Source organism: Chaetodon auriga, chromosome 13 (assembly GCF_051107435.1).
Source record: "Chaetodon auriga isolate fChaAug3 chromosome 13, fChaAug3.hap1, whole genome shotgun sequence".
Taxonomy (NCBI): Eukaryota; Metazoa; Chordata; class Actinopteri; order Chaetodontiformes; family Chaetodontidae; genus Chaetodon; species Chaetodon auriga.
In genome coordinates this window covers 3,470,625-3,494,101 of record NC_135086.1, presented here as the reverse complement: position 1 = coordinate 3,494,101, position 23,477 = coordinate 3,470,625, and the positions used below count along the sequence as shown (strand labels likewise).

At 44.1% G+C, this 23,477-nt stretch overlaps 2 protein-coding genes across 3 annotated transcripts; both read left to right on the top strand.

Moving 5' to 3' along the window:
- Positions 1–8,340: 8,340 nt before the first annotated feature.
- On the top strand, positions 8,341–12,156 carry LOC143330606 (ICOS ligand-like). Its single transcript, XM_076747296.1, has 6 exons — positions 8,341–8,407; positions 8,719–8,760; positions 9,157–9,513; positions 9,622–9,906; positions 10,452–10,556; positions 10,958–12,156. Exons 2-6 carry the CDS (start codon positions 8,724–8,726, stop codon positions 11,005–11,007), a joined length of 834 nt encoding a protein of 277 aa, XP_076603411.1. The 5' UTR covers positions 8,341–8,407; positions 8,719–8,723; the 3' UTR covers positions 11,008–12,156.
- A 662-nt stretch (positions 12,157–12,818) lies between these two features.
- LOC143330542 (ICOS ligand-like) lies at positions 12,819–16,341 on the top strand. 2 transcript variants are annotated; one of them, XM_076747204.1, is made up of 5 exons: positions 12,819–13,042; positions 13,144–13,524; positions 14,044–14,343; positions 15,021–15,104; positions 15,505–16,341. In XM_076747204.1, exons 1-4 carry the CDS (start codon positions 13,006–13,008, stop codon positions 15,092–15,094), a joined length of 792 nt encoding a protein of 263 aa, XP_076603319.1. In that variant the 5' UTR covers positions 12,819–13,005; the 3' UTR covers positions 15,095–15,104; positions 15,505–16,341. The 2 variants fall into 2 exon arrangements, with proteins under 2 accessions (XP_076603319.1, XP_076603320.1); XM_076747205.1 differs by lacking the exon at positions 15,505–16,341 and adding an exon at positions 15,204–15,274 and having other exon boundaries at positions 12,926–13,042.
- Positions 16,342–23,477: the final 7,136 nt, after the last annotated feature.

The following is a 23,477-nucleotide window of genomic DNA, read 5'->3' as shown; positions in this document are numbered from 1 at the left end:
TTTTATTTATCTTCCATTTAAGCAGGACGTTTGTGAGAAGAGAGACCTGTTCCTGAGGATTGGTAAGATCGGGTCCAAATGTGGGTATTTTTGAGGGATTGTACATGAACTTGAGGTGAGTTTGAGTGTCAAAGACAAGCTGGTTTGCCTAATGTTGAATACGAGTTTCCAAATCACAGAATCAGGCTGTAATGAAAGTGACATGCACATATTCCCAAGTTCATTTTCAAGTTAGCAAAAATCAAACCTGAAGCCATGAAATGTCCCAGTTTGGGATGAAGGGGTGGCCAACAAACAGTCACATACTTTGATTTAAGTAAACATATCAGTATCAGCTGGTATTTACATCATGAAATTGTTAAAGATGCGTCCAAGTTTAAGCCTTATTTTTCTCGTGTATGTGCCTGAACAAGCCCGTCTCCAACAAACTGCGCTGAGGGAAATGAGGAAAACGACTGTTGCTGATTTCTGTGTGTAGATGGTGAGCGTTGATACTGAACACGTCAGTAAAATGTTCACTGACAGCACATTTCAGTTCTTTCCCATCTTGTAATAAAATATCAGCTTGTACAGCTGAAGCTCTGTCAAACCTTTTCTGTTCACATTTAAAGAAACCAGGCGTTAGCCAGGTTCGTTTCTGTCGGGCGACTCACTCACTCTAACTCTTACCACAGCTTTTGGGTCACCCTTTGACCTTTTCTATACACATTTGCATACATTACACATTTGCATGCTTGTGTTAATAAAGATGTCGCTGACAGCCTCCTTCGTCTTTGTGTCCAGCTTTGTGGACGTGATGGGTGGAGCTTTGCTTTGTGAAGACGCTGTTGTGTCTGTAAAAAGGCTGTAAGGGTATAAACCCAAAGTTCATTTTGACATCACGAAGCAGGAAAGAGAGCACATGCAAAGAATGTGTGTCCTCCCTCCTCCTCCAGCAGGACACTGTTGTCCCTTCAGGACTTTGGGGTTGAGGTGTGAGCTGAGGTCGTGCTCAACAAACCGCTCATATTTGCGCAGCAACAGCTGTTGCTGGTAGCAACTGAACCAAAAAAATAAGAGGGTGAGCAGAGCAGATGGAAAAACTGGCTCTGGTCTCTCGGAGGCAGTGAGATCACTTCCTGTTGGGTTCCCGTGTTGGCGAGGACGGGCAAGATGGTAGCCAGGGGTGGAGCTGCCACACCAAAACACCCAACAGTCCCAGAACCTCGACGCTGGGTGGAGGCACAGACGGCAGCTGGTGCGTCACTTACTGCAAGACTCACGTCAGAAAAGACAGACGGTGATTCTGTTCTGTGAGGACAGACAACAGGCGCCGTGGGGACGTATTATCGTTGCTGCTCGTTGTCCTCTTGAGAACCTTCGGTATATGTGTCCAGGTCCTGTCCTGAAGGTCCTGGGGTTGAGTCCCTGTACATGACCAGGTCTTTCTGTGTGTCTGAAGACCTGTGTCCATGACGCTCCGCTGATGACGAGCCGGTTTTGAGGCAACTTCTTTCTCTTTTGGCCTGATGTCCTCATTCGCCACGTCCACCAGTCCCAGATGGACAGAGCTCAGGTTTTTTTCTCAGCAGCCTTTATGTCCTCACTGGATCCGACTGGAGCAGTGGGAGACATCTCTTGAGGAGAAGCTCTCCTCTGTGGACCTGTGAAGGTTTGACATGTCCGTCCTGTCCTGAGGGTCCTGGTGGTGAGTCCATGTTTGTGACAAGGTCTTCCTCCATGTTGGTTAAGACGGGGGACAAAGCTGAGGGACCTTTCTTGGTCTCTGATGTGGTGTCAGGAGACGTCTCTTTAGGAGAACCAGATGAGTTGCTGCTCTTTGACCTGACAGCGTCGTCCAACGTCTCAGCTCCTCCACGCAGACTTCACCCTCTTCTACGTCTTGCTGTTGTGTTTATTCTCTTCCGTCCTGTCTGTCTGTCTGGACAGCTGTGAACCTTTAATCAGAGGTTAAGTCTTTGTTTGCTTATTGATTTTTCACCAGCTCTTCACATGTTTTTCATGTGTTTCTGTAAAGTAACTGAACTAAAGCAGTTAGATAAGTAGAAGTACAAAGTGGCATGAAAAGTAAAGTACAAGTACCTCAAATTTGTAATTAAGTTCAGTACTTGAAGTACTTTGTTGTGCTGTTACTGTAACACAGACCTCTTCTCTAAGATGTTGATCCACTTTCAGGATCCAAAGCTTCGTTGTGGTTTTCGGGTCGAGCCGTGTGTCTGTTTCAGTCAGATTGGAGGACCTGGTTTCCTCCTTCCTGCACACCTGCTGCCAATCCACTCCTCAGGACACCTTTGCAGAGCGCTTCAGGTGCGCCCTCTCCTACGGCCTGATCTTTGTCAGTCCCTCCTGAAGGTGACTGTTTGCCTCTGATTCACAGTCCAGCTTCTCTCCATCGCTCTGGATCTCCTCCAGTGATAATCTGATAATAAACTGCTCCTGAATGAACTTTTAATGCCACGTTCAAATTTTAACATTTGTGTACTGAACTCACTCTTTCCAATCACAATGGCAAAGTAAAGCATATTATAATTACGGAATGATGCAAATCCACCTCTTCATATTCATTTCATACAGCTCTACACACACACACACACACACACACACACACACAGACAGTATAACCACCATTTGCTTCTTACCCACTTCTTGTAAATGACAGCCATGTCATGTTGTTTTTCGTCTGCTTCTCAGAATTCGTTTTCATAAAGGGGACTTCATCAGCCACAAACCACCACGCGCACACACAGACACACACACACACACACACACACACACACCCACACACACACCCGCACACAAATGTACATATAATATACGTATGTTGTACAGTTTGTAAAAAGTTTGCTGTCCCTGTGCTTTCATTTGTGTACGTATGTGTGATGTTGAGCAGCCACACAGGACGTCATAAAAAAACCCCAGACTTCAAACCTACAGGAAGTTTCAGGGTGAAAGACGAGGAATTTGGTTGAGACAGTGAAGATGGTGCAGAATTAGTGTAAAACTCAGCCTGAAGTGAACCACAAGGCGTGTTCTTCAGTCGTCATCACTGAAACAAGAAGTCATCTGCAGGCAGGATTTGAATGTTCAGTAATCTTCATCTTCTGCTAAGATCTGATAACACTACAGATTTGTTTGTGATTTGATTGTCTCCTCTGTCTTATCTGACACTGTCCTGCCAACAGCACCACCTCCCAAAGTCTCATCAATAACCAGCTCAATAACACAGTGTAGAAAAGGGAATTTTGGATAGACAGTAGACAGAAAACAGGACTAATAGACGCTTCAGGATGAGGCTCAGGATAGACTATAGATTAATTATGTTAAGATATAAAACAAACTAAATTATCCCACTATTCTAACTCATCCACACATGCTGGAATAACTGAAAAGCCCTCAGAATGCTCCTTTTGTTACTGTCAGTACGCCTGAAATCTTAATACTTAAAGTAAATGTAAGTATATTCTGTTGATGATACTTTTTGTGCTTACATTTTGAATGCAGGGTACTTAGATACTGAGCACTTGAGAGAAGCCTCCCATGGCTGAGTTTGCCCCCAAATCACTAACTCTGCCCCTTGATAGACGATACATATGAGAGACAATAAGCCAACTATTATATTATACTTAGTGGCAGAAACACCCGTCAGAATACAGAATAACATGTTTCCTCATTTAAATAGTCCAAAAACAACCAAAACATGCAAAGAACAAAGGACACAGAGGTGAGGTGAGAGTCATCCCTCCATCCTCGTGCACTGGTGTCCACACTGGCTGACATATTGTCTACTCTAAATCCAGGATTTGATTATTTTGTTGCATCTCGCTGCAGAACTAAGCCATTATTTACATGTGGAAGGAGAGAAGGACGGATGAAGTACTGATTCTGAGACACGAGTGACTGGAGGACTGCACTCGAGGTCTGAGTCTGAGGTGGTGATGAACAGGTATATGAGCTCAAACAACTCATTTTAGTTTTGCAGCTTAAAGAAAGCACAGTGTTTGCTGCAGTGACGTGAGTGCGCGCATGGGAAAGTTTAAAATGACAGAAAACGGGTGGGTGATTTATGTGTACGTGCAGATGTGGACAGAGCTGATCTGCACACCTCTAGCAGCTGTCGACCATCGCGGCTCCTGCTGGAGGATCGAGGGGTCAGCAGTCAACGTGCACACAAAACAGAGCGACCAATGAGACGGGTTTGTCTGCAGCGCACAGTCATACATGAGCCGAGGGGTCGAGCAGTGAGAGAGGAAGTGACTGAAACACGTGAGGAAGACGAGTCTGCAGCCAGGCCAGCAGCTCTGAGACACATGGAAACCATTCCGGCCTGCAGAGGTCAACGTGAAATCCAACATACCTCAATGAGACGTCTCCCTCCTCCTCACCCTTTCATCTCCCGCTCTCTAACATCCCTCCTCTTCGTCTAGCTTCATCTCTGCTGCGACGAGCTTCCAAACCTCCGAGGAGCCGAGATGAAATTCCACACTGCGGCTTAACAGTCAAGTTGGCCGTTGAATACCTCCACCCTCCTCTCCTCCCACTCTATTCTTCTCCAGCCAGCTCGCCCGCTCTCTCTCCCTCTCTCTCTCTTTTTACCCTCTGTTTTCTCTGTAGTCATGGTAACACCACCAGTGTGATTCATTATGTGTGTGTGTGTGTGTGTGTGTGTGTGTGTGTCTCTCCAGCTGAGCCCATATTGGCCCAGCATGTGGCCTTCATCAGGGTCCGGCAACATCATCCGACAACAAAGTTGTCCTTTATGCTACAAGTGCTGCTCGAGTTTCGACCCCTCGATAACGTCGAACACGTCATAAATCAAAAACTCTGAAGTCAAATTATTCCTGAAGGTTTCCTACTGAAATAACTACAACTTACCACAGAGTACTGCACAGCTGAATAAGTGAAAATAAACGAGTGCAGTAAACATTAGTCATTAAAATACCTCGGGTTACATAAGCATGACTTTACAGAACTTACAGGCGAGTAGAGATCATGGCAAAGCAGCAATGCAGTACTTTTACTTGAGTTCTGTACTTAAACACATTTTTTTGAGTATGTGTACTTTACTTGAGTAGCATTTCTTTTTGTTTTGGACACTTTTACTGCACTATTTTGATGAAGGTTCGTGTTATTAATTACTTTGAAGCAGTTTTTTCTGACGTGAGGAAGACTGTCACAGTGAACACTTCCTCCTATGCCTCCGACATCAAAGTGCTGTTTGCAACACGGAGGAGATGACACATCCTGTTCTGCATCCTCAGAAACCACCTTACAACGAAGAACACTCAGAACATCACCATCATCATCATCAGTGAGGAAGAGAGCCCATTGTAAAAGCTTACTGTGTTTTAATCTTCATCACTCTTTACAAATGCTCACCGTCCAACCTGAGAAAGTGCGTCGAGGCACGCAGACATTTAAACACTTCAAACACTTTAAACACTAAACACTTTAGATGAAGCCGTCTCTGCGTGGAGGTGGAGGCCCTGTGGTTACAGGACAAACTGCTGTGGCTTCATCATCGCACACAAGTCATCTGATGATGGCCACAGCTGGATAATCTCTGCTATCAACCCAAGACTTTGTCCCGCGAAATACTTTGACAATGACGATGAAATCATCCATCAGTGCAGCCAGAGCCCCGTTTCCTCTCATTGATCACACACGATGGATGCAGTACTTGTATTTTCTGTACCTCTACCTTTATAACTGGAGACTTCCATCCTTGGATCCATTAACCAATAGATCTTAAGTCCCGTTCAACCAGTTTTTGTCCAGTTTGACTTTGATGAAGACACATTTCACATCAAAAACCTCCCAGCAACCACAGCAACCACCCCTGAGGTCGTGCTTCAGGTACAGAGCGACTATCATAAAGGGGATTGTGCTGCTTCAGAGGTTGTTGAGTGAATATTTCCTATCTATTCATCTATTCGTCATGTCGGACATGTTTGATGTTGTTAAGGCTCATGAACGTGTTAGATTCTATCATAAGCATAACCTAATTTTCAGGTTTGCTCGACTTTGCTCGAGGCAGCAGATTTACTTGTTCACGCTGAATTAACGCATGTTGTCACAGATTATGTGTGTGGTCCATCAGAGTGAATATAAATGAAAAATATTTGCGTGTGTGTGTGAGAAAAACAGCAAATGGCCCCACCTGGAAAACTGAATATTTTTGGCCACCAACAACAAATAATTAGCAGATGCTAACACACTAAACTAAGATGATGGGCCTGGTAAACTGTTAATGCCACCATGTTAGCATTGCCATTAGCATGTTCATGTTAGCACTTAGCTTAGGTAGCCTCAGGGAGCTCCTGGCGTGGCTCTCTCTGCTGAAAAAATGTCAAGAATGTAAAAAATGCAGCAGGACAGATATTGTTTGGCTCACTATCAGCGGCATCGTGCTTCCTGCTACGCTTCCATTCACACGCACATTCAAATATTTCATACCTCAAACACAAAAGAGGAGAGCAAGCACTAACCTGTCTTTCATCCTTGAAAAAGTCCGTTTGCATAACAGTGCCACTGTTTGAGATTGAGAAACACCATCAAACCCCATTGGATGATCTGAAAAGCTAAATAGATGTTCCTTGACACAGAAATCCACTTCACAGAGACACATCCCAGCTTTGTGATGTCCAGTTATTCTACATTTCCACACACACTGTTCTGAAATGCAACCCTTACACAATTTGCTGAGCACATCTAGCTTTAATATTTTTCTTCAGCATCATCTGAGCTCATCCATTTGTTATTTCCTCTCGTAAAACACAGTGCCAGGTGATTTTTTGTTTTCGTCTTTATTAAATCAGAGCACTGCTTTCACTTTCAGAATTAATAAGTGTATGTGCCGTTATAACTTGTTTGTTTGATTGTCCTGGAAGTTTCACCTTTGTGAAATTAAGTCAGAGTTCACAGAGCAGCGGTGACTTATCTCAGTCATTTTCGGGTGTGATGTGTTGTGTTATTCTGCTCTTACTCATCCCCAAAACAGGCAGTGACTGTGGCTGCTCCCCACCTCATACGAACTCACAGAATGCCGTTCATTGTTACCTGAACCTAATATAACAGGAATATTTAGTAATCTGCCACCCTTTCATAGGCACTTCAGCAAAGCAAAGGAAACATCTGTGGGAACTTCTTTGCCTGCTTTGAGCAGGAAAAGCAGGTGTCTCATTCCCAGGGTGTCAAATATCAACGATTTGTCATGCCCCTAAACATGTCATATGGACACACACGGCACCCTTTAGCACCAATATGTGACGCACTGGACTTTCAGATAATTCCCATGTAACCTCGTCTGGTGTAGTACAAACAGTGAAACAGTCCTTAGAGGGTGGAGTTGGGGTAAAACAGTGGGTCTACACATGACCTTCACCCACGAGACACCAGAATCTTTCCAAAAGTTTCTGTGTTTAAACATAACCAAACTGCGACCGTTTCCCCACACCCTGACTGGGTTTACAGTGGAGTTGGTTGACTGACTGGTGCGTCTCATACAGATAACAAAGGTTATCTGTAGGAGGACAAAGCCTCGGTCCTGCTTCCAGAAAAGTTTGGACACTGTGTAAAACAAATAAAACAGAATGTGATCACCTGGTAATCATTTTTTGACACATACTCACCTGAAAAAAGGTAAAAAGAAAGTATAGTTAATATTTGGCCTCAGGTGCTTCATTGACTTTTGTAAATATCTGAATCTGATGCAGCGACACATTGGGACAGGAGCGACAAAAGGCTAACATTTAGTCTCTCCTCACTGATTTAAAATGCTCTCTGTCTGTCTAAAGCCGGCTGTGCTCGGGGGTCCTAATCAACTGTTCCCATCACAGAAGTTGTCTACAAAACCTCCTACATGAAAAACCACAGTTGCAGAATGTGCAAGCAATTGTTCTTTAGATCACTGCTGCAGATAGTGACAGGAAAATACGCACATGCCAAGTCTATTAACAGCTCACAATTGGAGAATGTTGTGGCCACTTCCTTCCTATTTCACCACAACCACACGGGCTCAGGATCGTGATATTAACTTAATCTGATGCCATTGATTAAGATGAAGTTACATGGTGAGTCGTATACTTAACAGTGTGGGAAAAATGTAAGCATGTGGTCAAAAATTGCTTCGACGGTCAAAGTGTGAAGCCTCTGTCTCTGTATGTTACCGTTGTCATATTGAAGCGATCTGATAGGTGACAGTCTTGTGGTTTTAACTGATGATAGGCTCTCATTGTAAGCACCAACAGCAGCCTCTGTTTCCCTGCATCACTGCATTTACAATAACCAGTCAGAGTTAAAGGAGGAGCTCCAGAGGGGAAGTCTCTCTGGCTCTCCGGTCTTTTGCTTCTCGCACTCTGAGGAGACAGAGGGAAGAGGAGGTGAACAGCGTGGGAGGCTTATTAATCAGGTCAGTGTCATCTCACTTCTAAACAGTTTTATGTGCATGAGAAAAATCAGTGTGCAGCTTTTCCTTTTGCTGTCGTTGTTTGAAAACGAAACGATAATGACTTACTGGAAATAAGACAAGAACACTGAAGGAAACAGCTGTAAAAGAGGCTTGCTTTGAGTTATGCATGACAGGGCTCATGATATATAACCAGCTAACACTGCCTAAATCTGCATGCTGCAGTGCATCTCAACAAACTCAGGAGATAGTGAGACCACTCATGTCTTCACACAGTCTGATATGTGTAATCTGCGACCTCTGTTATTTCACAGCTCTGATGAACCTCTTCATACTTCCTCTTCTGCTGCTTTGTGGTAAGATTCACATCATTCATTGACCAACTTATTGATATGACAAGTGGTTTGAAAGGAGCAACAAAGCGCTGACTGAAAGAAAAACAATTCAGGGCGTCTAAATCACTGCTGACACTCTGGACATGAGCAGGCTACTGCCAAATATATGAATAAGATATAACAAAAAGGTCCGGAGCGCACTGTGCCTGAATGTGTCAATAAACAGTTAGTGATGTAGGACATGGGGACAGAGAAAAGAGGTGTGTTGCTTCTGTTGGAATGTACCAGCTACCAGGTTCACACTCGGTGTGACTCGGTGAAATATTTGTCTCTGTGTGTGCGCACTGACTTCACAGACATGTAATCACTTGCGATGGTAACGTCCTGACTTATATTCCATTTTTTTGTCTTTTTCAGCACACATCATGGGACAGACTCCTCTCAGTGCCACTGTCGGAGGCTCTGTCCCGATCCTCTGTTCCCTACCAGTTAATCCAGTGAGGGTCATATGGATGTACTGGCAGGAGGAGGAGTCACGCAGCATTTTGTTCCACTGGGACAATAACTCAACACAGCCAGTAGCTGACGAATACAAGAACCGGTGTCGAGCCTTTGAAACCGAGTTTAGGCTTGGGAATATTTCCATTAGACTTGACAATGTTACTGTGGATGACGACCAGAAAACCTTCTGGACCTACGTTTCTTACCTTGATGAGCAGAATCAAAACACAGAAAAGTGTCGACAATGTTGTAAATGTAAGCTGCAGGTTTCAGGTGAGTCCAGTAGCTTCGTTTTCTCCAAACCAAATTAAAAACGTCCTCCTATCAAAGGTCTGGAAGTCTCTCCAGTGTGTCAAGTTGTCCTTTCTGCCATCCTCACAGCTCCCTACCAAGACCTGCAGGTGACAGTAAACAGCACAGCAAACAGTGCAACCTGCACGGCACGTGGAGGATACCCTCAACCTCAGGTTTCATGGACGGGTCTGAACAAATCCAGTGCTGCAAAGCTGCACCTGCAGGCTGCTGAGCCGTCCCTGCTGCAGGATCCAACAGACAAAACCCTCTCTGTGACGAGCTCTGTCGGTGTGGAGGGGTTACAGGAAGTGACCTGCCACATCTACAACCCTCACTCCCACAACAGCACGAGTAGGACTGCACAGATCCCTGGTGAGCAGCACATCATTCACATCAAGACCACCAGTCTGCAGCTGTGCTAAATGCTAAAAACATACTCAAGACCAGATGTTTAGTAGGTAATGTTTACCACGCTAACCATCTTGGTTCAGTGTACTAGCATGCTAACATTAGCTTTGCAGTGCTAGACAAATGATCATTAATTATTTTAAAATAAAACTTAACGTCGACATACTGTTTTATCATCTTATAAAGCCGATAGGGCTAAATGCTAGCAACAATGGCTTCTTCACACATCCAGCAGACACCGCAGCGTCATCGTTCATTGGGAGGGGTCACCTGATTTATGTGAGTGCATGACTCACTCTCCTTCTAGCTCTGTTATGTTCTCAATGGTCCGTTTTCCCAGTATCTAACTGTTGTTTGGGGCTGGGCAGGTTGTGTGCGCTGAGTTTGGAGATCTTCAGTTAAAACAAGGCTGATGAGGCCAATGAGAACGAATCAAATCAGTGAAAATGAAAATGAAACTAAAAGGCTGACTGACCCCTGCATGTTCTGTGATTTCCTCTAATTTACAGGCGATGATCAGTCTGGGATTCATCATCTGGCTATTGCATTAGTCGTGCCCATAGCTCTTATCGCCGTTGCCGTTGCTGTAATTTGCGTGTGGTGGAAACGGAGACGTGAGTGACTTTAATTCATTCTCTATTGAAATTGTTATATTACATTTCATAAACATCAACCTCACAAGCTCATATATGTACAGCTGCCACCATCAAACAAAGCAGAAATGGAAAAAAATAAATAAAACTGAACAAAGGAAAACGGACAGAGGTGCTGTAGATGCCGTGTGTACAGAATACATAAAATCACAGTACATAGAAACTATGATGACAAAAACATGTACATATTTAGAGTGCAAACAAAAGAAGAGCATGGATGCAGCACATGAACCACATGACCTCCTCTACACCAGAGAGAGGGACAGAAAAACAGGAAGTGTACAGTCTGTTGACCAAACATGACATGAGGAGGCTTCTGATGCCGGCCCAGACCATCACCTGATGATTTGTCTTTTCTGCAGGAGTACAGGAGGTGCCGGTGGTGTATACAGGACCGTCATCAGCCCAGTGATGGAGCATTCAGCTTCTACGCACAGGCGGATGCTTGTCCAGCCATTTGTCTACTGAGAGTCTCAGAAAAAACGTCTTTCCTGAGCATCATTTGAGAACAGATTTGTCCTTCAGCGTATGTGTGACTTGCACTGACCAGGGCTTAACGAGTGGTCCAGATGTCTGTCTGCACCAGGGACAAACCACTGATTTCAGAATGAAAGTGCCTTAATGGGAATGAATGACGAGTTAAAATATGATGCAGAAACCAACTGAGGTAAAACACTGCACACATCTCGAACAGGCTGAATTTGAAGTGAAGTTTATATTCTGCTCATCAGATCACCGTCATCATGACTTGCCATGTGACTGAGAGGCTTTTTAGATTTCATGAATTCAGCCGCGTGGTCTTCACGCAGGTCCCTGCAATTTTAGGGATGTAGATCATGCTTATATAATAAAACTGCGGAGGTGCTCATGAACAGGTGGTGCTCTTCAAGCTGAACACTGATACAAACAAACCTCAGAGAAAAGATTTTGGAGAAGAAGAGAAGAATAGAAAAATGTTCTTTCAATCGTCGGCTCTGCTCGGCATGTGTGCAGGTCACCATGTTTGTGACAGTCCTCTGGCTTCTTTGCTACTCTATATAAACTAGGACTATAAAAGCTGCCACCTCAGTGCTCTTGGAGAGACATGACAACATGATCATATCTCCCTCACGTCCCCTTCACTGTCCACCGGTCCATTCTAGGATCGATCGATAGATTGATTTAGCTTCGACTAGCACTGACTTTAGCTTCTCAGTCATTACTCACCAGCATGTAGCTTGAGGTGCTGTTAGGTATCCTGCTTTCTATACTTGTACTTGTTTGTGAAGCACTTTGTAACTGTAGTTTTGAAAGTAGGATTAGATTAGATTAGATTAGATTAGATTAGATCAGACAGTGTTTATTAATTAGTTATTAGTTAATTAATAAATGGGGCGCCTCGTGTGCCACCACATCGTCTCATAAAGACATCAAACTATAATAGATTACAGTACACAACTTATATGAAACACTGTTTATATTGTTACTGTAATGGACAGCTGAAACAGTCTGGAGCAATGCCAATCACCTTTCTGATCATCTTATTGATCTTATCATCTGCAGTGATGGCGATTCTCTTAGACTTAAGCCTACCTCACTGTCCTCAGTATTGTTATTAATATTATTATTATCTTTTGCAATTTAATTTATGCTGTTAAATAAATCGCATAATTTAAGTGTGTTTGTGGTGTCTCTGTCTTTATTTGCCTGTCAAGACAAACTCAGGGTTTTTTTCAAACAAGTGAATTGTCATTTGTTTTCATAGGGTTTACCTGTAGTGAGGTCGAGTGACTTCTCTGATTTAAAAAGAGCGCCTGGTGTTGTTTTCATTGGTGTTTAATCACCTCATCGTTACCTGAGAATGAGCTCTTTATATCTACAGACTCCTCCATGTGTCTGAATGTAGACTGTCAATAGAGGCAGAAAACATGATAGATACCACTAGATGGTGCATAGAGCAGATAATGAAGGACAAACAGGAAAAACACTCTGGACATGAGATGAGTCAGCAGCTCTGAGACACCAGGAGAGAAAACCACACAAATTGACGGGAAGTTGTGGACTCTTTCCCTCTTTCTGGAGGGAGGTGTGTCCTCAGATACCATTGTCGGGCCTGTGGCCTTTCTGCTTTCTCTATCAAATCAAACTCTCTTCTTACCCTTAGCTGATAGCCCATTGTTTTCCTCATTGTCTGCGACTGGATCCGGTTCAACAGGAAATACGTAGCTTCGTACTTGCGTCTATGCTCGATAGCTACCCACCGCCATTTCCAGAAGAATATGTAGAAATGTGAATGATTCAACAGCGTGGACGGCGTCTGTCAGAAGAGGAAGGGCAAAGCTTTCACATTGCATCAACATCCAGCTTTGCTGCACTTTAAGCACTGTTTTCCTCTCTGGTGTGTTTTGTGAGTGAGCTCATTCTCTCAGGAATGTCTGCTGAATTTGTGACCTGCTTTCTCCTGTTAGGTAAGTTGTCTTTATTTATGTTAAATGACAGTTTGGGCACAATTCCTCCAGTGATGGATGTGATGTGAGGTGAGAGTTCTTCTATTTTCTGTGACACTTAGTGCCTTCTGCGGCAGTGGTGCTCGATGTCAACATTACTATCGGTCAGCAATGGGCGACACTTCCCTGTACCCTGATGACCGAGACGCCAACAAGATTAGAGGATCTACTCTTTTACTGGCAGGATGAAGGACGGAATGTTTTGTACTCTTATTATAAAGGAAATGTGATGTCAGAGCATGTAAACAGACTTTATCGAGGCAGGATCACAGCCTTCCCTCAGGGCATGACTGCAGGAGATATTTCAGTCAAGCTTAAAAACCCAACACTTGAAGATGAGGGAAGAGTTTTCCAGGCTGTTGCAGCGGTGTACAACAGCGGAGGAATGAGGAGATACAGCTTTGAACCCAGAGAAATCTGCCAAATTACTTTACATGTTGCAGGTGAGGATGGAGTTTTCACTTTCCTTCATAGGAATAGTTTGATAGATGAGAAGATCGACACCGCTGTCAAGTCTGTCTGTTAAATATGAAGCTACAGCCGGTTAGCTTAGCATCAACAGCTTGTGTGGCCCCGATCAACGGAAGCAAAATGTGCCAAATTTACCTCTGAAGTTCACTAATTAATATGTTATTTCATTTGTTTCACTTGCAAATACCAAAAGGAAGTGTAAAAAGACAAGTCGTGGCTACACGTGGCTTCATATGGAATGTTTCTGTTACTTTTACGGTAAGCTGACCACGTGCGGGCCGTAGCTTCTGGGATGAAATGTTAATTACTGAGCTTTAGAGGCTCTGTCTTTATGCTAAGCTAAGCTAACCAGCTGCTGGCTGGAGATTAATTGGTAGAAGGCCGACATGAGAGCAGTATCAATCATTTAATCCAACTTTTAGCCAAAAAGCGAATGAAATATCCTGTAATGACCTCTGCCGGCACCCTTTACGTCACTCTCTTCCTCGCAGTGCCTTACAACAGCGTCAGTGTGGCTGTAAACGAGGAAGCAACGACTGCAGTCTGCACGGCACAGCGTGGGTTCCCCGAAGCTTTGCTGAGGTGGAGAGTGCAGGACCTCCATAACAACTCCCAATACTTCATAGACCCAAGGGATGTTAAAACGACAGCAGTGCAGAGCAGCCAGGATCGTCTCTACAGCCTGAACAGCACGATAAATATCCCCGGAGGTCGATATCGATCTGTGAGCTGCCTCATCCACAACCCCACCCTCAACGTCACTGACAGCGACACCTACGTTCTCAACAAAGGTAAGTTCAGAGACTTCTGTGTGGTTGTGCAGTGATGCTTTTTTCCCATCTTAAAGCCCTTTTTCCATATGTTTAAGTACAGCTCCTTTCCTGTTTAACTGACCCACTGATATCCAAACAAACTGCGGCCTGATGAAAAAAGAGAAGTTACAAGAGAAGAGAGAAGTTGAAGTTGCCCTTACTTTCTCGAAAGAAATTAACTTGAGTTTCGTTCACTTTTTCTTGTTTTTAGGTCAAAATGTAGGTTTGTTTGCAGCTCAGCTATTCAGTTTGTGAGTGAACCGTTCTAATAATCAAACACAGCGATGGCCTAAATTAAAAAAATGGAAGTTATATCAACAGTAATGAAAAAAAAAAAAACTCACTCAAAAGTCAAATTGAAAGAAGGTAGAAAGAAAAGCTGCGTTCACAACCATCTGATGCAGCTCACAGGGAGTACAGGAAGTGACCTCGTGTTCAGAGTGACCAGCAACCGTGCGCTGCTGCTGACACCTGCTGGGGTAACAGCACATCAGACACAGGCACTAACAGTGTACTTATGGATTAAACCAAACCACAGTCACAAATCCTGATGCTCAACAGCGAGAGTCTGCTTCAGGAAAGAGTCACAGCACGACAAGAGAAGAAGAAAGTGCGCGAAGGCTAACAGGAAGTCATGTGTTTCTACCTGCCGACAGGTGAGAGGAGCCTCCCTGACTGGTCTGCAGGTCTGACGGCCGCCCTCGTTCTCCTGGTTTCAGCTCTGCAGTAGCTCATCAGATGTGAGTGGTTTGAATTTATTCACAATTTTTGGTAATTTCATCTTTTAAGAGTCTATAGTTATGATTCGTTCTGTCTTTCTGCCGTCGGCTGCTGATCAGGTGTGCAGCCGCTTTGAGCTCTTTCAGTGATAACAGCTGGAGTTCGTTAGAGCACTGACACTGAACCAAACAGGCCGACCAATCAGCAGCAGGATACACAGCCTCGTATTTGAGAGGAGATATCTGTGGCTGGTTTCACGCTACACACAGACATATAAGAATATTGATTTGTGCCTGTTATGACTCTGGGTCATATTCGTCTTGATGCTACAGATCTCCCTCTCCTCCCCTTCCTCTGTGTGTGTGTGTGTGTGTGTGTGTGTGTGTGTGTGTGTGTGTGTGTGGGTGTGATGAGAAACAGGTGGTTCCTCATGATTGGTCCATTTGGATGGATTTCTGCATCTGGATTGCAAACGCGGATGACATCGTCATTTTGAGGCCCAGCTGGCATCACCCTGGGTCTTATTTTTCAAATGCCATTTAGCTTACCGAGGCTAACTCGGGCTAACATGCTGCTGAGGATTATTTTGAGTAATGGTGCTCTTATTTTGAAATAAAGGCTGAATGAGCAGAGAGCTGACATTAACCGAGATCAGCAGTAAGGTGATGGGTGCTGAGATAGGTGGGCTGAGAATCCTCCCAGCATGCACTGGGGCAATAGATTCATGGATTTAAGTCTCATTTACTGTGTTCCACAGTTTCATCACTGTTGAAAATGAGATGCTGTCAGTAAATGTGATCAGTCTGTGAGTGATGTGTCTGCAGGACTGGAAATGAAAGCTCACTAAAATCTGAAAAAACAGCAAAGTGATGTGTGCAGTTAATGATTTAATAAAGTTCTAGTGTTCAAATGACAAAGGCCAAGTTAAATTTCATGTCCTCTGGCTTTTTTACCGTCAGAATCTTTTGACTCGAAGCATCTCAAGCTTCATTTGTTTGGATATTATTTATTTTTTTTTTTTTACTTATTTTATGTAATTTTGTTGCTCTCTATCTATGTTCTCTTCTAAGGTCATAATCATTCATTTGGTGGTTTGGTTTGGTATGAGTGAGAAGTTTTTGTTTTTGCTTGTTGTGGAACATTTTTCTCTCTTTTTTCAGTTTAGGTAAGAACATGTCATTTGTTTGATATTGGTGAACTTTATCGTTTCGGTCAAAGTTCATCTCTGTGTACAATAAACGACTGTTTTCAGGTCTGATTTGTTCTGTGCTGCTGGCCATCCTTGGGTTTGGGATGAGGTGGACCTTTACAAGAGCTTTGCTGCTGCCTCTTTAGCTCTGTTGCTATGCTAACATGCATATTTTCATACAATTATTAAGACAACACTTTATGTTTAAGTACACATCTTCACCATTATCCCGTAGCTTATTAGCATGCACATTAGTAGCATATTGGCTCTTCATTAGTCATTATAAAGCCCTTTTTATTAGTAGGAGGTTTCATGAACAACAGCCTCCCTACATAGGATCAATGAGGCTGGCTCCAAAGGAGAGTCATTTCCCATAGACCCCCAAATCAAAATGCACAAGTTTACAGCAGAATTAAATATGTTTATAGCCTGGTGCAAAGAATGGTTTTAGCTAGTTTCCCCATTTATGATAACTGTATGAAGGGGCTGATTTCTTATGTAACTCACTCACTTAAATTAAATTAAAGTTTAGAGTTAGCTGCTCGGTTTCAGCGGGGAGGCTTCCTTATTACCAGCCTACATATTGAGTGTGCATGTGGAGCGTTTGAAGCGAAGCTCCACAGATCGTCTCTCTTGAAACTGCAGGATGCAAATACTCAAAAAGCTTCTGTGAAGGTGTGGATGCGATACTCCCCCACAGGTGCTTTTAGCTTGAATGCTTCTTGGATGCATTTACACTTTTCTTTTTCGAGATCAGATAACTTCCCAATCCGCCCAAGATGAAGCTGCTGAGTTTAAATGGGGTCATTTATACGTCTGGCCCCAGATTTTGCCTTAACAGTTTTAAAAGATAATTCATCATCCACTCTGTTTTATTAACCTGTATTAACTGTATTTCTTTGCCTGGCAGTGCTGCTTAAGATAAATAGCTTTGTGGCAAATTAACTGAGCTGGAAAAATGTGGACATTTTAAGATGTAATCTGGCAAGCAGTAATTTATGTATTGTTGTGACAATGTGTGTGTGTGGGAAGAGTTTCGAGGGCATTAGAGTAAGGGACAAAAGTAAACTATATAATGGGAGCTAAAAAGCTTCAGTTGGAGCGTTTTGTCATTGGGGAGGGTCTGAGCTCGATGGACAGCGGCTTTGAGCTTTTTTCTTTTAAAGTAAAGCAGGATGGAGACGTTAAGCTGTTAGACAAACTGGCTCAGGAGGAACAGACGGGAAAATGCCATCCGAATTAGCTAAACAAACGAGGAGAGGATTTTCTGCATGGTCAGTAAAAGGAAGAAAGCTGATACAGCGCAGATATACGACACTGCTGGGGGTCACACTTGGAGGGTCTCGGGTCACATCTTTGAGCAAATAACGAATTATTTAAGACCTCACCTGGTCGCTCAGTAACAGTTTCATTCATCTAATAAAAGCCAGATCAAGGCGAGAGGTCACGAGTGTTTCACTCCTGACTTTTTCAATCCTTCTGTTTGCATACTGTATTTGCTTTGTACTCCATGTGTCTCCAGTCCTTCCCTTGATTTTTGTGCTTCTGTCATGAGTGAGGCTTCGCAGTTGTTGTTGTTGTTGTCGTTGTTGTTCTAATTGTGCTTATTGTTGACATACTTGCAGAGATGACCCATACGGCCGTGTTTCTGGCGAGGACGGGCTGCTTGGTTCATGACCAAACACCTGCTGGACTAACTCCCATCAACCTCAGCTGCTCCATGTGTAAAGTGATCTTTAGCGCATGTTAGCATGCTAACATGCTAACATGCATGCTAACATGCTAATCTGACATGATCAGGGAGAGGTGTGAGTGAGAGCCAGTGGAGAAAATGAAGCTTCTGTCTCACTCGTGATTCATAAATGCTGTTCATCAGTGTGTTTGTTTATGGATAGTAGTAAGCTAGTTAATGCTAACTGCTAAAGTTATTCTTCTTCTGGCATTTTCGGGAGACAGCAAACAGCTTCAGGTGCATCACCAGCAGCCTCTGGACTGGAGAAGAGCTGACCCTGATTTAAAATGTCTTATATCTTATTGTTGGTTGTAGTCAGATGCAGGACTGTTGAAATGTCAGGCATGAACGGGCCTCAGTCTTGTTATGACTCGTGCTGCAAACTGGAATTTCCATTTGAAGGAGGGAGGGGCACCGACCACAATGTCCCCGCTGTCAAACGTCGCCTTTCCGAGAATGTGTGACAGTACAGGTTTAAATCCGTCAACTGGTATAACTGATTCGTGAGATGAATCTTGGTCTGAAATTCTCCCACCATTAAATCTTTATCAGGCTGACAGCTGCAAACATCTGTTTTATGAGTTTATGCCACCATGTGAGGCCATTATTTCTGCTGTCCCACAGCGATGTCCTTTTTGCCCAAATTCTGCATCAGCTCAGTCATTGGTGAGAAAAATGTAAAAATCAATCACCAAAGCAGCAGCTGGTGGACGGCAGCCAGAGCCAGCGTGGTTTTAAGTGACACCTGCCTCCCACCTTTCCGACCTGTCGGCCCACTCGAGGGAGCGAAGCCCTGGGATGCACTAAATCAGGGCACCCCTCCTCCCTTTCTGCACTGGACCTCTGGAGCCCCCTTGTCCCTGGTTCCCATGTCTCTGCTGGGATTAATCCCTGAACCACAGGTGTGATAATCCCAAACAGAATGGCGCTGCTGAACACTGGGACTGACAGTGCTCAGGCCCCAGTCTGCTTTGATCAGGGGGCCAGCATCTGTGCTCCTGTTGGTCCACAAACTGAGCCTGGACCTGCCTCCAAAGAGACGGGAGGACAAAACAAAGGCCTCTTGTTCTACAGAGTGCGAGGATGCTGTTCAATAGACAGACGGTAATGTTGCGTCAAGTGTTCGAGGTGCTGGAGAGGAACTGCCTCACCACAGACGCACCACAGACGCTCTCTGCTTCCCTGATATGTGCGTCTCGGAAGCTTAGAGACCACCGTCACCTTTAATGTGAAGAACCGTGAAAGCAGCCTCGTCCTTTGACTCTTTGAACTCAAACATTTCAACACGAACAACAACAAAGAGCAGTAACAAAGGGTGCATCTCTAAAACCGTGTGTTGGTCTTTAGTAAAGAGATATCTTGCTGTTTGACATGAATATAGTCGAGCCAAAGCTATTCAAAAGGTCATCAGCTGAAAATATTGCAAACCAAACGAAAGTGTGAAATGAAGCAGAAGTGAAAATCTTCTACGCAGGTTGGAGTTGGTTGTATATTCTTCAGAAAGTTTCTGTTCCTCTTTTTCTGTCTGTTGCAGGACACATCCTTGAAATCACATCACTGAAAACCCTCCAAAATTCAGACACTTCTCCACAGCCCCTTTTTAGGAAATGGACTTTTCTTCATGATATTCATACACTTTTAAATGGAGACTGTAGGGTTTGAAGGGGATTACAACGCTCAAGGACTCTGCTCTTTCATCACATTTCCTCTGAAAACAGCCTATTTCCAGCAGCCATCATCACCACAGAAACGTGGTTTTTGTAGACCTGCAGGAATGTGACCTTTGACCTCCACGCTGTCTGCTACCTGTAATATTGATAAATAGGGAAATGAAGCTCCTGGCAGTGACTGTAAGCTGCTCAGTCTCAGAGAAAAATATGACCCACATGAATCTTCTAGAAACAGGAAGCTGTTGGTGAAACCCTCACGCTGCTGCGACCACACAAACCCCACTCAGACGTGTCTGTCATGTAGTTACAGCTGTAACTATCAGCTGTAACATCCTCTCCACTCCACCTTTTCCACTGTCAGGTTGTGGTGGGGTCACCAGGTCTGGGCGTCGGTCGGTTGGGGGAGGTAAATCTGTGCATTGTGGGGTTTGCGGTATGCTTTTTTCTTCATCTGATTTGATCAGTCTCATCACATTACAGTCACCAGAAGGAATTTGATTAACGTGGTTCATTACCTCCATCAGGTGGTGGTGCTGATCCTCCCATCGGGAACCAAACCATCTCCAGGAACCTCTCACTTGTTAGGGTTCTTGTTTAAGGCCGTTTTCTGCAGCACTGATGTCGCTTGGCGCACAAACTGAGAGGGTCACAACCCTTTTTATCCATTCATACACAGATGTTTACTGTGTGTTAAAACCTTTGAACATACAGGCAAAAAACCCAAAGTCAAATGGTTAAAATATACACTTCTGGAGCATGAAATACATGTGTCCATTAGTCTAAGACAGGGGCAGCCAGTTAGGGCTCACAGGATCAAGTTAGGGATGATGAAAAAAATATATATCTGTGTCAAAACATTTTTTTTTACATTTTCTTTTCTTTGCCAGGATAGTTTTACATGGTCAGAACTGTAGAAGTGCTCATAGCTCATAAAAATACGGCAAATATTTCACCTTTCATTTAATTCTGTGACACCTGGGAATAATATTTCATTCCAGTGGGATCAAAACTCAACTCAACATCTGGATTTTGCCTGTGGAATATTTATAAATATGCGTATCATCGTGGATTAATGTTGTACCAATGAGCTAATTCTTACATATTTTCTTATCTTTTGTGTGCATTCTTGTTAATATGTGCAATGAGGTTTTTATATCAATGCTATCATGTTTTATGTGTCTGATCATATTTTTAAGCATTAAAATCCTCTAGGAGAAGTTAGGGTGTTACAGGCGGCAGCAACAGTATCAGGAATATAAAAGGAGACGAAAAATTTTAAATTGCACAAGGATTAAGTACATATATACACACATACACATACATGTGTATATAGTGATGTACACGTATAGAGTTTGTATGCTTTTTATTGTGTATTTGCTCTTTTTCTGCCTCCTTTTTATTCTTGGTGTCTGTAACAAGTGCATTTCTGCAGCGTGGTATCAATAAAGTTTTATCCTATTTCAAATAAGGAGAAGTGGTACCTTCTGTCCACTGGAGGGCAGCCTTCACCAACCGTTCCAAACACACTCTTCTTCCCATCATGCATGTCTGCTGGTGTTTGTTCGGGGGGAGTCGATGCCAGTGTGATGAGAAGTCCTGCGCTCGTACTTTCCCACTCGGCTCCCAGAGCTCTGAAGTCATGAGCTGGTTGGTCATCGCGCGTGTTTCTGCTGCTGGACGATGTTTGTGTGAGACTGCAGCTCAGATGAAGCTGCTGTGTTCAGAACGACGGCCTGTGGTGACCAGAAGCTCAGGAGTCCACACACACACACACACACACACACACACACACACACACAGACACAGACACACACACACACACACACACACACACACACCCTCCCAGTTGTCCTGTCAAGTTGAGTTTCACAGTGCCAGGGTCGCCCTTTATGTCCCGCTCTGAGCGTCTCCCTTTGACTCATAGTCACACTAACACACACACTGCAATCAGATTAAATGCAAAACGCATGTGTTACACATCAGAGCGCAGCCAGCTGTGTGTGTGTGTGTGTGTCCTTTGCCGTGTGTGAATCAACAACTGCTTGCACACACACGGACAAATGCAGACTTCATTGATTGACTCTCGCTGCGCTCTCTGACACACAAGTGTGTTTCTTGTTTAAACATGTAAAAGAGCAAAAGAGTCTGCGGCGTCTTGATGAAAAGCCTTTATTAGTCACACGGCTTGTTTGTGGCGATGAAACGACCCGGTTCAACCCGGCAGGTCTTCATCAGGGGCTCATGTGGAGACGCACAAACAGACCTTTTCTAGACGTTCATTCAGGGGTGCGTCCTCACAACTGGGCCACCAGTTGAGTGTCATTCAGAGGTCTCCTCTGCACAAAGCCCCAAAACACATTCAGTCAAAAATATGGATAATCAGTTGAAAACCCAAAAAGTCTGGAGGAGTTTGGTCTTCACTCCTACGAGACGGTTTGACTCGAGTGTTGCTGTTATGTGTCCCCCTGAAGTGCTTCGTCTCTTCACGGTCCACAGTTTGTCTTTTTACTGTTCATCCTTCTGTGTTCCTCCACCCGTTTTCACCGTTTTAAACCTGATTTCTGCCTTTATTTCTTGCCCCTGTTTGACTTCTTCTTATCTCTCTGATCTCTCTGCATTTCCTTTGGTGAGCACAATGTAATGATTACCAAAAGCAATGAAGTCCACAAAAATAAGACCCAGGCTGTAATGAAACAGAATGATCCTTTAAGCTACTCGCTCTCTCAGATGATTAAAAAGGACCGTTTCTATTCTCTGTGTCCGCAGACAATGAGGTTACCACACAAACACGCCCCTGCAGCAGTCCGCAGCTCCAGCCAGCCTCCCTGCCCTGGGATCTGCCCGCTGACCTTTTTATGAATAGGGGAAGATATTGACTGACAGTGCTGGCTGAATAGGAAGCCTGGTTAGCTCCCAGTCGAGCACTCGGGTAAGCTGATACCCCCGTGTCCCCCCACCGCTCGAGTAAACACAGCCAGAGTCAGTCAGTCCCAGATCCAAACTGCAACAGTGACTACGGGGTCATTCTCCTCCAAAGGCCGACCCCCCCCCTCCCCCGATCCAGACCCCCTCCACCCCCTCGCCCAGTCCTGTGTCACAAGGCCAAATCGATGCATCTGACCCCTCTTTCTTTTGTGGATGAACTTTCACCCCTCGCCTAACAAAGCGAGAGAGGAAAAAAAAACTTCTTGGTCGGAGTGTTTTTAGTCTCAGTGCAGAGCAAACAAAGCTGTCCTCCAACTCCAGCCCCCACTTCAGGGGTCTGTGAGGAGCAGCGGCATGAAAACCTGGACCTGACGGAGAGACGTGACAACTGAAAGTGTGTCAGACGACCGACGACAGAGAGGGTGAACGAGGTGAGGAAGTACTGCACTTTAGCACAAATTCAAGCCACTTCTACCTTGCTCGAGTTCTTCACAACATCTCAGACGTAAATATTGTACTTTTTACTGCACTACATCTGTCTGACAACTTTGGTTACTACTTACCTTCCTGTCCAGTGAGAAGCTCGTATCTCCAGATGTGCTGAATGTTTGTGCTGATCTGAAGGATGAAGAGTTCTTTTCTTCCTCCTTCAGCTCAATAAACTCTTTGAAAAGCCTCTCGGATCAGCTGCAAATGCATCGTCACAAAGCTGAAAACAGCCTGTTTTTCTGAGCTGGTCAGACTTTTTTGGATATACGTGGTTCTCATAGGACGGCCGTGCTGCAAACGTCCACAAACAAAATCAATCTAACATGATTTTTGAGAGTAAAAATGGAGGACTTTAGGACTTTAGTGGATCTAAGCTTTTGTTTTCAGT